General features: G+C 62.6%; 1 protein-coding gene across 2 annotated transcripts in view; it reads right to left on the reverse strand.

Annotated features, from left to right (window-relative positions):
• Nucleotides 1-3,261: 3,261 nt before the first annotated feature.
• SLX9 (SLX9 ribosome biogenesis factor) overlaps nt 3,262-14,609 on the reverse strand; it is a 36,398-nt gene continuing 25,050 nt past the window's right edge. For both annotated transcript variants that reach the window (XM_049627719.1, XM_049627721.1), the window contains exons 4-6: nt 10,502-10,652; nt 5,840-5,911; nt 3,262-4,646 (exon numbers count right to left, since the gene is read on the reverse strand). In XM_049627719.1, coding sequence (XP_049483676.1) covers nt 4,523-4,646; nt 5,840-5,911; nt 10,502-10,652 — 347 coding nt within the window. In that variant the 3' untranslated portion in view covers nt 3,262-4,522. The remainder of the gene's footprint in view (nt 4,647-5,839; nt 5,912-10,501; nt 10,653-14,609) is intronic.

Raw genomic sequence — 14,609 nt, forward strand, 5'->3', positions numbered from 1 at the left:
GGAACTGAACCTGAACTGAGGGCAGAGGGCAGAGGCAGGGGTGGGGTCCCGGGGTGGCAGGAGCTCTGCATTCTGAGGACATCTGCCTCAGCAGGACAAGCAGCGGATACCCCAGCTCCAGCTCCAGCCCCAGCCACAGGGTCACTGCCCTCTCTGGGCCTCAGTTTCCCCCTCTGCAGAGGAGGTCCCGAGTCAGGGCTCAGCTTGCCTGTGAGCAGAGGAATAAGAAGGGACAAGGCCTGGCAAGAGGCCCTGCAGACTCCTGGCCCAGGAGCAACCAGAAGACACATCTGAATTCAAAGACACCAGTAATCTCTGATTTTCTCCCAAGGACCTGGCAAATGACATTTTCCTGATCTCAGCAGAGCCTTGAGAAACACAAGCCAACATCAGGAACATGTGTCTGATTATCACTTTACCCTACGTTATTTTAGTGCCTTTAGAAGAAAATGCAGTTGACGGAGTCTGTCTGACTTCAAAACAAGGATGCTGTTCACGTAGGCCGAGGGCCTGGGGTCCAGAAGCAGGAGACTCGCTGCCCCGGGGAACGCGACATCAGAGAAAGGGCCGGAAGGCTGGCGTCTTGCTATCTCCACAAGCCAGCCAGCTCTCCCGATAGCCTGGAGACACGCGGCGACGGCAGCACCCTGGAAAGCCCGGGTCACGGGGTGGCGGCCACCAACCCACCGGGGCCAAGCAGGGGCTGAGCCCCCACATCGCAGCACAGTGACATCAGCCCAGGCGGCCGTCACGGGTGCTATGGCTGCGCCAAGAACGTTCCAAAAGCAGTTTGCTGAACACCTGACTTCCAGGCAACACAGGACCCTGACAGGCACGGCTGCCGGCGCCTGACTCACCACCCCGGCAGAGGCTGCCAGCACCGACGCCCTTCCGTGCCCAAGACAAAGGCCCCGAAGCACCACCGAGGCCTGCGACTGCACGCAAGCTGGCAGAGAGGCTTCGGGGCCGGCGTCAGGCTCACGCGTCACGGTCTGCCCAGGACCAGACCCGGGCCCATCCTGGCAAGCTCCCTGCAGACGGCGCCCCGGCCCATCCTGACACGCTCCCTGTAGACAGGGCCCAGCAATCTGCAGTCCAGCGATCCACGTACCCGAGAATGACCCGAATAGGAGCCGGCCCTGGCGGCCTGCCTGCTTGCGGCGGTCTCACAGACCCTGGGGGCCACGCATTCACACCGACCCCTTCCTCCTCACTGCCCCCCGCCCCGGAGCAGGCAAGCAGGGTTGCAAAGAAGGCACAGTGAGGGACACGGAGGGGATGTGCTGTGGGCACTTGTGAGTCGGGGTCCCGAGGAACCCCCCCCCCCCCCAGCTGGACACCACGTGTAGACCCTGGGCTTAGTCACCTGGGCCCACACAGGCCCACCATGTCCTGCCCCTCACGCATCCACTCATTCATTCATCCGATGTGCTGCCACCAGGCTGCGCAGCCCCGGGTGCCGCCGACCCAAGCGGTCAGAGCAAACGCTGCCCTGGAGTTTCGATCCCCGGGAAAGAAAGCACAGAGGACACGAGGGGGAAACATGGGGCAGGGCACATGCAGGAAGGGAGAACGCAGGGTGGCGCGGGGTGGCGTGGTGTGGAGGGGGACCCTCTCCACCACATAAGGAAGCCCAGCCCGCACACGGCTCCTGCTCAGAGCTCTGCTGTCCCCTCTCCTGTGTCAACACCCCGCCCCAGTCTCCCCACGCCCAGCGCTCCCCCGCCCCACCTCACGAGCGGTGTTGGACTCTGGACGTGCACCCTCTATTCAGCTGGGGGTTCTGAGAACCCTGGTGCCCAGACCAGCCTCCTGGCCGAGTGCACCTCCACAGATTCACGTCTTCCTGGAACCTCAGAACGTAACTGTATTTGGAAATGGAATCTGTGCAATGAGTTAATTAAGCTGAGATCATACTGGAGGAGGGTGGGCCCCGACCCACGGGTGCACGTGAAGGCAGAGACAAGGAGAGTCCCCGGGCGGCCAACCAGCCTAAAGACGCCGGGGTCACTGGCAAGCCGCAGATACTGGAAAAGGCAAAGAAGTCCCCCCACGTGGAGGTCTCTGGAGCAGCATGGCCCTGCCAGCACCGACCCGACTTCCAGCCTCCCAGGAGAGAATACGCTTCTGGAGCTTGAAGTCACGTGTCTGGTAATCTGTTACCTAGGAAACAAATTCAGCGGGTGCCTCAGGCAAGAGTCCAGCCTGGCCCAGACTTGTGGGGAAAACACACGGCTGTATGTGTTTGGGGAATGTTCGTTATTCGGCGATCAGAGCAGTTGGTAACTGATACACACGTCCACCAAAAGAATGGGACAGCATCCGTAGCAACAAGAAGGGAAGAGAAGGAGGGGGGTGTTTAACGGGGAAGGCAGATCCAGGTGGGTCACGGGAGTGCAAAAGGGGGTCTTGAAGATTTCTGGCTGGGGGCCAGGGGAGGTAACGGTCCCTTGGCCTCCTCACCAGGAAAGCTTCAGAGGTGAGCCTGGGGACAGGGCAGGCAGGGCCCATCACGGAAAAGGGACAGTCAGGGGCTTGGAGAGGAGCCCTTGGACTCGGAGGGACCTGGCCTGCAACGGGCTCACTGCTCCAGCCTGGCACTGTGCTTCGGCGGCACGTTCTCTGTCCCCTCCCCCACTGGTTCTGGTGCTGTGCACCTGGACAATAGGCACGGGGGGTAGGGACACCGGCCAGCTCTGTGGGGCCCACGGTGCGCCTAGTTGGGGACGCAGTCCCCAGCCAGCGCTCCGCGAGGGCCCTGAAGGCAGGTCCCAGAGCCGTCGGCCCACGCGCCCGAAGCGCACAGGGTTTAAGATGCACAACCAGTACTGGTCTATTCCGTGTCTCCACCTAAAGTCACCACCCAGTAACTCACGCCCATTGCACACACGGCAGAGCGGTGGCTGGAAGCTTCCCGTCCCGCTCAGGTCAGGCGTCCGGCCACACCCGGGGGGCCACATCTGGGGGGCACACACGGGACTGGAGCTCCCGTTTCCAACCCCACGAGCCCCAGATCATCTGAGCAGCAGCCGTCATTGGGGTCCGGTACTCTGCTCTGGAGGGGGACATGTCCCCACACGTTTGAGGTTTCTCAGCCCGTTTCCTTGGGGTGAGTCCTGAGGTCGGCAGAAGGGGCAGCCCTCCCAGCCTCCCTCCGGCCTCTCCCTTACCCACAGCTCGTGCTCTCAGAGCGGCCGAGGGGAAGGGCCTGATAAGGGCACAAGGGGGTGAGCAGGCCCAGCCGTGGTCAGACGGGGCTTGCTGCGGGACCAGGAAGGAGATTTTCTCCTCAGACAACACTTAAGAGCCTTGCGGCCACTGTCACCAAACACAGACAACACAGAAAGGCGTGATGGGGAAACGCCCAGGCATCTGCACCGTCTCCCGGGCGGCCAGTGCCCTACTCCGTTTTTCCCAGCAGTTATTTTATTGCAGAAACAAGTTTGTCACAAATACCACTTTGTAAACAGCTTGTCTCACGTATGGAGAACTGGTTTCTGTGCTGAGAACAAGACCGTACCGTCCCTTAGGGCATGGCGGTCCTGGCGACATGGCCACGCTGACCTCTGGCTGAGGGGACTCGGCTGCCACCTGCAGCCTCTGTGGTCTTATCTGTCCCTTCTGTGTCCCGTCCCTGTGATGTGTCCACACCGTGTGCTCTTGTGCGGAGAAGGGGTCCAGGATCCGATTCCATTCAGCCATCCGTTCCTGGACAGGCTCGGCGGACACTGCTGAGGTGTCTGTGAGTCGTGAGCACGGCAGCCATGCCACTAGAGGTCAGGGACAGATCAGCCACAGGACCCAGAGTGCCTGGCGCCCGGACGCAGAGGCAGCACGCCCAGGCTATTGCCCGCCTGTGAGGGGCGCTGGTACCCAGGCCCGTCCTGGGCCCAGAGCTGCCGCCGCGGGGGCCCAGGCCTCTGAGCCGCACATCCACGAGCTCAGGGCCTCTGGCCGGAAAAGCAGCCCCCTCCACATCCTCGAATCAAGGGTTTAAGTCTGATTTCCCACAGTCCGGCCTCCAAACCCCGGGCTTCTCACAATAAATACCCATCCTGCTCCCGGGTCAGCCGCCGCAGGGCAGGACCAGGCCTCCTCCCAGCGTCCAGGCTGATGGACAGCAGCGGCCCTGCTCCCCTTAACCACAAGAGCAGGTGGAGGGGAGCAACCTGGGCTCGGGGCCACAGCGGGGAGAGGGCCGGGGGAGCGGCACGGAGACAAAACGGGAGAAGCAGACAGGAGATGTTCCATCCGAGCCCCCGGGAACCGGGAGGGCGGCAAGCGCCCCCCAAGCACGGAACAACGTGGCCGCGTCTCAGGATCCTGACGCCTGCCGGGCGGTAGGTCGTGCCATCCCGGTCGGCCAGCCCAGAAAAGCCCAAGAGCAGCCTGGAAGGAAGCCCGAAGGCCCACTGCCCGAGGTCACGCCACAGCTCATCCTCACGGTGGGCACTGCCGCCGGGTTCAAGGCGATGACAGCAGGGGCGGGTCCTCGGGGCTCACGGCACGCCTCCGGACCGGGTCAGAGCTGGCCGCCGCCGTGCAGCTGCATCTGCTGGGCCAGCTGCTGCCCGACGGCCAGCAGGGGGCTGGCCCTGTAGGACGGACTGGCCAGCAGCTCCTGAAACCGGGCCCTTTCTTCCTCACTGAAAGAACAGAGATCAGAGCGGGTCAGCAAACCCCCACACGCCTCGGTGTGGGGTGTTAGGAACAGGCGTCGGCACCGCCTCCCCTCAGCCACCCCACACTCAGGCACCTGGGGTGGGGCTGGACACTGGAGCGGGCGGGCCAGGCCAGGGGTTACCCCGGGACAGAGCACCTGGGGCCTAAGGGTCACCACGGGGAGGTGGCGGGGGGGGGGGGGGGGGGGGGGGGGGGGGGGGGGGGGGGGGGGGGGGGGGGGGCGGCGCTAGGAGGGACTGTACGTGCCCATGGGTCCGGGACACCGGCCCCTCCTCCAGGGAGTGGGCTCTGGGCCCCCATCCCAGCCTTCGTGGGGAGCTGCTACTCAAAGCAGGAGGAAGCTGACAAACGTGGGGAGGCAGAGCCTGCCCACGGCCTGCACAGGCGGCCTTACATAAGAGGCGCCCTCCCCCTCCCCGCAGCTCTGCCGAATCGGCAGGCACAGTCACGGAGGGGCGGGAGCTCCGCACCCGCCAGCCCGAGACCGGCCCTTCTCGCAGAGGGTGCCGTGGCAACAGAGCTGCGATGGGAGACGGGACGGCTTCCTCCGGGGGTGGGGGTCCGGGGCCCCCCGAGTCCAGGTGGTGGCTGCCGCTCTCCCCCCCGCCGGTCTCTGAGCCCAGCCAGCCGCTCTCAGATGCGCCAGGGCCAGCTCGAGTCTGGTGGGCACCCCTGGGGGATGTCACCTCTGCACGGAAACTAAGGGGACCCGGTCCGAAACCTCAGGATGGCAGTTCCAGAAGCAGTCTGGGCAGGGGGGGGAACGTGCCACAGCAGGAGCCGCCCGGCCTAGGGCAGGTGGGGGCAGGACAGGCAAGGCCAAACCTCAAGGTGCCTTCCTGGCTGTCGTCAGGGAGACCGTCCCCTCTGGACCGACTGCCCCAGCCAGGTGTCCGCTCCTGATGCCCGGGATGGCCGGGGGCTCTGGGCTCCAACGAGGACCCCCTAAGAGCTGGCAGCGCTGGTTCTGGTAGCTTCCGCTCCCTTTGCTGCCCACGGAAAGGGCTCCCTGGCCCAGCTGGAAACAGGCTGCTGCACGCCAAGCGGTCCGCGGTGCCCGAGCGGACCCGGGCTGGACGCCGGACAGCACGGGGGGCATGACGGGAAGAGAGGGGTGGGAGCGGCGGAGCCCCATTCGGGAGTGGGCCCTACTCACAGGAGCTGGAGCCTCTGCGCGGCACTCATGCGGCTCAACTCGGCGGGCCGGGGCCTCCTGCTCACCCTCACCCTGTTGGGGACACAGAGAAGCAGGTCAGCGCGGGCGCCCTGGACCCCTTCTCACCGCGGGGCTCCCCACAGGACCCAGCGCAGCCCACCTCCCTGGGGAGCCGGTACCAAGAGACACGTCTACGTGGCGGGCGGCAAGAAGGGCAAGAAAACCAGAGCCCGGAGCCAACACCTAAATTTAGCGTCTAGACCAGAAGGCCTCATTCTTTATTCATGTTTTCTGATAAAATATGAATGAAAGACCTGTCTCCTGAGTCCCAGAGAGCACCTGCACCCGCCTCTCCTCTCGCTCACGCTGACTCGAGCACCCGCTCTCAGGCAGGGCCGCCAAGACGGCCACGTGCATCCCCAAGGGCCCGTCCCAGACTCCGAGCCTACGGCCAGGCTTTCCCGAGTCACCCTCCGCCCCAGGCCACCTCGGCTCTGCTCCTCTCGCTGCTGACCCTGCGTTCACCCAGGAGCTGGCCCCTCACAGAACGGGCTGGCATCCCAGGCCTTGGGCCCCCCCCCACTGGCCCCCCCCACCCCCCGTCTATAAAATAGTAAAATCCACTGATGCTTCCCACAGCCCTCCAGCTCCGTCAGCAGAGACCCATCAGGGAGTCCCCTCGGTGCCCGTGGGCCAGGTGACCCCCTAGCAAGGTGGGAGGCCAAGATGGCCATCGAGCCTCAGGGCACGGCTAGGACCCCGGTAAGCAGCTCCTGGGGGGAGGCTCCCGTCCTGCGGACAAAGGCAGACAGGGTGAATCCCCAAGGCCATCGGGGTGAGCAGACCCAACACCCCAGCACAAACCCAGCCAACCCCTCAGTCCTGTCCCCTCTGTCCAGACAGGTCCGGGCCTTGGTCTGCTTTGAAATGACCAAGGCAGAGAGCTCGTAGAAGGGCAGACGCTCACTTGCGGCGTCCGAGCTTGTTCTGGCTGCAGACCGAGCAGGGCAGATGGTGGCTGGACTGAGACCACCCCCCACCCCCGGTGGGAATGCTGTGAGGCTCAGAGCACACAGCCTGCTCGCTGCTCAGGTACCCGCACAGGTGACCCCAGCCTCACCAGCACTGCAGGCAGTGGCTCTGGACAACGGCTGACCCAGGACAAACCTTGGGAAAACCACTGTAGCCCTGAAGCCTCAGTTTCCCTGTCAAACAGGCAAATGCTTTCCTGGCAAACTCTGGGTAGCCAGGCCCGCAGTCCCAAGGCAGGTGACCCCCGGCACTGGTGTCCGCCCTTACCGCTGCCACTCCCCTGCCACTCCCCTGCCACGGGTGAGCCCACAGGGCACGCCCGGCCCCCAGGGGCCTCGGAAACCAAGTGTGTGGAAGAAACCCCAAACGACGCCGGTGGGAACACGCAGACTCCTGCGTAAACCCACAGCCCAGCGGGCAAACCCGAGTCCGCCCAGGGGGGGGCCCCAGCAGAGCCGTGTTGCCACCTCTAGCCAGCTCTCCAGCAGCAGCCGCCGGCCCGGGGCCGCCCCGGGGTAGTGGCGGCAGCGGCCTCAAGACGTGGCCAAGGCCACCCGGACCCCACGGAGTCCCGCGGATGGGCGGCCTCGCCCCTGTGCCCGCTGGCCCGGTGGCTCGGCTGCATGGGGCTCCCCACCCGGTTCGTCAGAACGGAAAAGACGACCTTCACCTGACACTCTCTCATCCAGAGGACTGAATTCTAGAGAAGCTAACCTTCCCGAGGAGCAGCAGGACTGTCTACCGTCCGCGTGCTGGCTCGTGTCAGGAGCCCTCTGTGGCGCCCACGCGGATGGAGGCTGGGACACGGCCAGGGGCAGGCACGCTCCAAAAGCCCCGAGCCCCGGGCTCCCTGCCGCCATCGCCCCGGGAGGCCACATCTCGGATGTGGAACAAGCTTGGAGCGGCCCGGGGCCTCGGTCAGGGTGTCCCGGTGGGTGCCTGGGGACCCCTGCGTTCAGGTCTGGGTGTCCAGGGTGCCAAGGCCATCCCCACAGCACGTCCTGTCCGACCCGGACTCTGGGACTTGCCCAGGGGGTGGGGACAACAGCAGTCACAGAGCCATCTATGCCGTCCACACCCTCTGAAGTCACCCACTGGGGGGACCTAACCCCAGCGGCACGGCCTCCTCCCGGGCTCCGAGGAATCCGGCCACGGAAGGCCAGGAAGAGGCCCGGACACTTCCTGTGATGAATGCTGATGGGCTGGGCCTGCTCTTGGCGAGATGGGGCTGGGGGCTCCCGGCCAGGCACAACCGGGCGGGAGGGAGTACAGGGACCCAAGGCAAAGCTTGCGGCTGCGGGCGGGGGGCGGTGAGCGCCATCACCTGCGCACGCCAGACAGCGCCCCCATCCCGCCCCCATCGGGAGAGGCACACAGAGCCCTCCTGAGCCCTGCCCCACGGGCCTCTCCCTTGGCTGACCTTGGCCCGGACCCTTTCGCCGTGACAGGCCAAGAGCAGGAACCTGACAGCCCTCAGGGAGTTCTGAGTGCCAGGGAATTGCTGAGCCCAAGAGCGGTCCTGAGGTCCCCAGACTTGAGCCAGTGTCAGGAGTGAGGACGCTATCAGGGCGCCTGGCTGGCTCAGTCAGTGCAGTATGCAACTCCGGATCTTGGGGTTGGGGGCTTGAGCCCCACACTGCATGTGGAGGTTACTTTAAGAAACAAAAAACGAAGTCCTGTCAACTGTCCCTGTAACTTCACAGGAACACACTGGGGTGTGCACGCAGACAGATTTCCTCGTTCTAGCAGCAAGACGGACGGCAGCCCCCGGCAGAAAGGCGGACTCCAGGGCCGGGAGGAAATGCCCCAGGTGAGCCCGGAGCACGTGTAGACCCAGACAGGAAGGAAGTGCCCGAACAACACGACGCCACCTCCATGGGCGTGTCGGGGGGGGACACAGGAGCCACCCGAAGGGGCTCCCAGCGGCCAGAGCCGGATCGGTCCCAGCGAGAGGGAGGGCGTGTTGGGTGACAGCCCACGGTGCAAAACACACACGCACGCGTCCAGACTGACATCGGCAGACGATGCAGGCACGCTCTGATGCGCAGACTGAATTTCTTCTCCGGAGGAGGATCCCACGTCGTCTACGCGGCTGCTCCGTCCCCGGGGGGCCGAGCCCACCTCCCCACTCCTCGGGCGCGGGCTCCGCGCGGCGACTCCCTTCCGCGGGGGGCGGTGCGGGGAAGGGAAGGAGTCGCGTGGATGGGGACAGCCGGCAGACGCACCTCCGCCGGGTGACCACGGCCAACATCAGCGGTGACAGGCCGTGCCGATGGCACCCGCCCGGGCCGGGTGGGAAGAGGCGGGCGCTTCCCCCCAACAAGCCGCCACCCCAGTCCAGTCACGAGAAGCCATCATGCCGCTCCCACTGGGGGACATCCCCCCCGATCCCTGACTCGTCCTCCTCGACACCGTCAGGGTCATCAGAGAAACTGTCACAGCCCAGAGGAGAAGCAGAGGGATGGGATCAAGGTCACGTGGTGTCCTGGACGGGGGCCCCAGGAAGGAAGAAGGACATCAGGGGAAACTGAGGAAACCCGAATAAACTATGGGGTTTATCCAATGGCTATTTTAAGTGTATCACTTATATATCAATATTGGTGTTTTGATTGTGTCCAAGGCACCACGTAAGAAGCTATTAACTGGGAAGCCGGGCGTGATGGACGGGGGAAGTCTCGGTATCATCTCATCACTCTTCGGTAAACCTAAAACCGTTTCAAGATAACATTTATTCAAACAAACACACAATTCCCTGGTGTCAAGACACACCTGAGGAGGGACCGTGACCCCCCAGACCAGCCGGGGACCTTCCTACACCCAGAGGGCTGAAAACAATGTCAGCCACAGCAGCCGAGGCCACACGTGCTCCCCGCTGGGCCGCCGGCCGGGTGTTGGTGCAGCTCCCCGCACCCGGGGTGAGCACACATTTCAGATGAGAAAACTCAACGCGGGGGAAGGACGCGTGACTGGGGCCACGTTTCTTATCAAGAACCAGGGTGAGGTTTGCATCTCAGGCCATCAGCTGTGATGGCCACCCGACTCCTTGCCGGACAGAATGCTCTAGATGCTTCCATCCCAGGAGGTGGCCTGGGAGCTTCCGGCTCTGCAGCCGAGTGGCCCCGAGCACACTGCCTGACACCCCCCACCCTCAAGCCTGTGAGCGGGGAGGGGACAGCAGAGGGACTGGCTTCTCTAGAGCACGCACAGTAGGGCGGCAGGAAGCGCTACCAGGACGTGTGCGTCTCGGACGGGGTACCAGAAGCAGGGGGCACGGTGCCAGGCTGCGTCTCTGGGGAGCGAAGCAGAGGGCACACGGGGAACAGAGCCCAGCAGCGGTACAGGAGGGACCGCCCCCCCCCCCCCCCCCCCCCCCCCCCCCGCCATGCAGCAGCCCTCCCGGCGAAGCCGCTCTGAGGCCCAAACGGCCGGCAGGCGCCCCTCCTCGACGCGCTGGCCAAGGGAGGCCCCACCACCTGCGGACCTCGCGGCTGGGTCCGTGGAAGCAAGGGTTTCCGCATCAACAACCGGGCCAGGCCCCTCTGGGGCCTTTGCCTGCCTACCCCTCCCCTCCGACCCCCGGCCCGGCCTCGCAGCCTCAAGTTCCCGAGGCAGCCGCACACGGACGCTCACCCTGCAGAACGCGGCCGCCGGCCACCGGCCTCCAGCTCCAGCAGCTCAGGGAGGGCGTCTTTCAGGGGCTGCAGGTCCCCCACCACCACCGTGGCCCTCCGTCTCCGCTCTGCCTTGCGCTTCTGCTCGGCCAGCTTTATGGCTTCGATCTCTGGGGAAGAGGAGACGTGAGGTCAGTGAGAGAAGCAGAGAATAAAGAACGGGCAGCTTCCTTCCTGCCGGCACCCTGGGAGCCCAGGGGCAGGCCGGCACCCCGTCCCAGAGGCACACTTCCTAACGGCAGAATGACGAGACTGAGCCGCAGGCACGGAGGCCTTCTCCTTCTGGAAAGGGACACTAGCACGGCGGCCTGTGCCTTTTGGGGGCAGGAGCAGGGATGTGCGGTCAGAAGTGGGCAAACGGACAAGGATTTAAACAGCGAGTCACCAACGGCAGGGCCACATCTCCTGTGCTCTCCAAGCGCCTCCTGGGACCGGGAGGGAGGAAGTGCGTCCCCACGTAGGGGAGTTGATATTGTGGGGCCCCAGGAAGCCTCTGCACAGAAGTCGTTTCTAGAAACTGCAAGCACCCGCCTACCAGGGACAAGCCCTAAGGGAGGCTCCATCCACAGACACAGGAGCCGGCCCCCTCCGAGCCCACGGCACTAGGGCGGCGCCGCGCACCCCGAAGTCCCTCGGCTGTCCGGGGCCAGCTCTGAAGAGCCCACCCCGCCTGCTCCAAAGTCAGAGACACGCAAGCTGCCCCCAACCAGGCTCCCAGAGAGCCCAGGGGCCCCTGGGGAGTGAGGCTGCTCTCCCTGGCCCCAAGAGCTGGGCTCCGGGGGACAAGGATGGCCGCCCCTCAACGCCCCGGACCGTCAGGACCACAAGGGGACAGGTCGGTGCTTCCCATCCTGCCAGGGAGAGGATAAACAATGTACTGAGGTCCCATCAAACCAGGCGCCGCTACTCCGGGAGGCAAACATCCTAGGACGGCTGCAAAGGCCAGGGCGGGCGTGCTGACAGACCGGCGCCGGGACCGAGGGCAGCAAAGCACAGGCCCAAGGCTCCGGGGAAGACACCTACACACGGCTGCACAGACGTTAGCAAATCCGAGTGGAAGTGTTTTAAATTAGTAACACGTGTTAACTAGCTGGAGCGTGTCCAAGGCACACAAGGATGATTCGACGCAGGGACGTCTGCCGGGGGGTCTGCAGCGGTCTGCTTCAACAGAAAGGCCACCATCGCTATAAGAAATGCCAAAAGGAAGATGCAAGAACTTACTATCCTGGGGACACCTGGGCGGCTCAGTCGGTTAAGCGTCCGACTTCAGCTCAGGTCACGACCTCGCAGTGTGTGGGTTCAAGCCCCACGTCGGGCTCTGTGCCGGCAGCTCGGAGCCTGGAGCCTGCTTCCGATTCTGTGTCTCCCTCTCTCTCTCTGCCCCTCCCCCGCTCACTCTCTCCCTTTTTCTCGAAAATAACATTAAAAGGTTTTTTTAAATTAAACAAAAAAGAACTAACTATCGGCTCACCATAAAAGTTATAATAGAGCCATGAACGGAAGGACATTCTCTAATTTGGCAGGAGATTATCTACCAGAAACCTCATATTCTCTGGCAAAACATCAGAAGCCCCCACACCAACCCGTCATGCACCTAGGGAGGGTGGGCAGCAGTGAGAACCCATAGGGCAGAGCTCAGCCGGCCCAATCAAGCCACCACAAAGCTGACAACAGACTCAAACTTCAACAGCATTTTTAACTGAACCTATGAAACTAATTCCAAATCTTATTTTTAAAAAAAAATTTTTTTTAATGTTTATTTATTTTTGAGACAGACAGAGACAGAATGCAAGTGGGTTAGGGGCAGAGAGAGGGAGACACAGAATCCAAAGCAGGCTCCAGGCCCCGAGCTGTCAGCACAGAGCCCGACGCGGGGCTCGAACTCACCAGCTGTGAGATCATGACCTGAGCCAAAGTTGGACGCCCAACCGACTAAGCCACCCAGGCGTCCCCCAGATCTTTTTTTTTTTTTTTTTTTAATTTTAAGAGAGACAGAGAGAGAGCAAGTGTGCACACTCACACAAACAGTTGAGGGGCAGAGAGAGACAGACAGAAAATCCCAAGCAGGCTCAGCGTGGAGCCCAATGCAGGGCTTGATCTCAACCAGGAGATCATGACCTGAGCCAAAATCAGGAGTCGGATGCTCAACCAACTGAGCAACCCAGGCACCCCCAAATCTCGTTTTTAAAAGAACTGAATGGTAAGAGTAGCCAAAACGTTTTTTAGAAGAACAAGCAACAAGACAGTGGGCCTCCTGGACACTGAAGCAAACTGTGAAGTGACAGAAATCCCAACAGTGTGGCGTCACCGGGCAGGTGTGAAGGGCAGCCTTCCACCTGCTGTCCCCAAAACTAAGCAACAATGAAACACGACAAATAAACAGAAACGTAAAGCCAGAAAACACAGGCGCCAGGCACTGATGTGCACGCGTGCACGCACATACACACGCACGAACACACACACACACACCCCAGGTAAATACAAAAAGGTGTGCAACTTTAATCTTGCACCACCAGCCGGCAGTTACCCCTGTATGGAACTTGGCAGTGAATGCGGTCTTCGGCTTTGCCCGTGTTACCTAAACGGTTCTGTAACTTTTTTACGTGGGGCTGAAACATTACCTTATCCTCAGATTTGGGTGCCCTCTCATTCCAGCCCGGGGGCTCAGGGAGTGAGAACAGTGAATTTAAGGGGGTGTCAGTTCCGTGCCAACCGGCTCAGCACAGGCGCTCCAGGCTGGCAGCTCTTGGCAGGGGCGACCTCGCCGCCGTCCCCACGGTCCCCGCCCGGCTGGCTCTCCCCTGCTTCTGCACTGAGCCCCAGAGTCACTCCCGTCTCCCAGCCAGAGACGGGGCCGCACAGGGAGGGAGGCAGAGGTGCCTCCCTCCCACCTGGAGTGTCCTTCGAGGCCTGGACCCTGCATGCCCTCTTCTGGCATCGAAGCCACCCTTCTTCCTTCCAGGCAGGTAGGTAGCGGCCTCCCCTCCCCCCACGGGCTCCGCCATCTTTCTACCTAGGCTGGAAACAGCCCCCTTGGCGGATTTCTCTCCAAGGAAACCCTTCCGGGGGTGCTGGGACCCGACAGACCACACACTGACGCTTGTCCCCAGGAACAATCTCACGGCTGGCCCACTTACAAGCAAAGAGAGACAGGGAAAGGTCCATTCTACCAACTATGTGGTCTAGAGCAGCAGGTTCTGAGTGTTTTGGGGGTAGGTAGGAGGCTCCTCCTGCCCCTACCGCTCCCCCTCGGCTGGCTCTGGAAGGTTCCCAGAGACTGACACTCCTTTATCCTAAATGGTTTAATTTAAAACTAGCCTGATGGGGCACCTGGGTGGCTCAGTCGGTTGAGCAGCCGACTCTTGGTTTTGGCTCAGATCACTCAGGGTCATGGGATCGAGCTCCGCACTGGGCTCCGCACTGAGTGGAGCCTGCTTGAGATTCCCTCTCTCTCTGCCCCTCGCATGCACGCTCTCTCTCTAAAATAAAAATTTTTAAATCACTGGGGCACCTGGGTGGCTCAGTCGGTTAAGTGTCCGACTCGATTTTGGCTCAGGTCACGACCTCATAATTCGGTGGGTTCGAGTAACGTGGAGCCTGTGTGGGATTCATTCTCTCTCTCTCTCTCTCTCTCTCTCTCTGCCCCTCCCCCACTCGCCCAGTCTGTCTCTCAAATCAATAAACTTGTCAGGAGAATGAACAGGAAAGTCACAGTCTGGAAGAAAATCTGCAACACGTGTACATGACCCAGGGCTGGCCTCCCGGACGTAAGAACAATTCTTGGAGCTCAGGAAGAGAAGGCAAAGAGCCTCACGAAACCACACACGACCGGACATGCCGTGCAAGCGGGAGTGGCCTGTGAAACGCCCAGTGGCGGTAACGAGCGCCAACGCCACGAGGAGCGGCTGACACCCTGCCTGGCACTCGGATGCCGCCGCGCCCTGGCAGAGCCGTGGCGCAGGCGGAACGCGCCTCCGCGGCCGGCGGGAGCATAGATGTACAACCACTCTAGGAAACGTCTGGCAGCTGCTTCTTAAACTAAACATACACCTGCCCTATGACCCCGC

Source organism: Panthera uncia, chromosome C2 (genome assembly GCF_023721935.1).
Source record: "Panthera uncia isolate 11264 chromosome C2, Puncia_PCG_1.0, whole genome shotgun sequence".
Taxonomy (NCBI): Eukaryota; Metazoa; Chordata; class Mammalia; order Carnivora; family Felidae; genus Panthera; species Panthera uncia.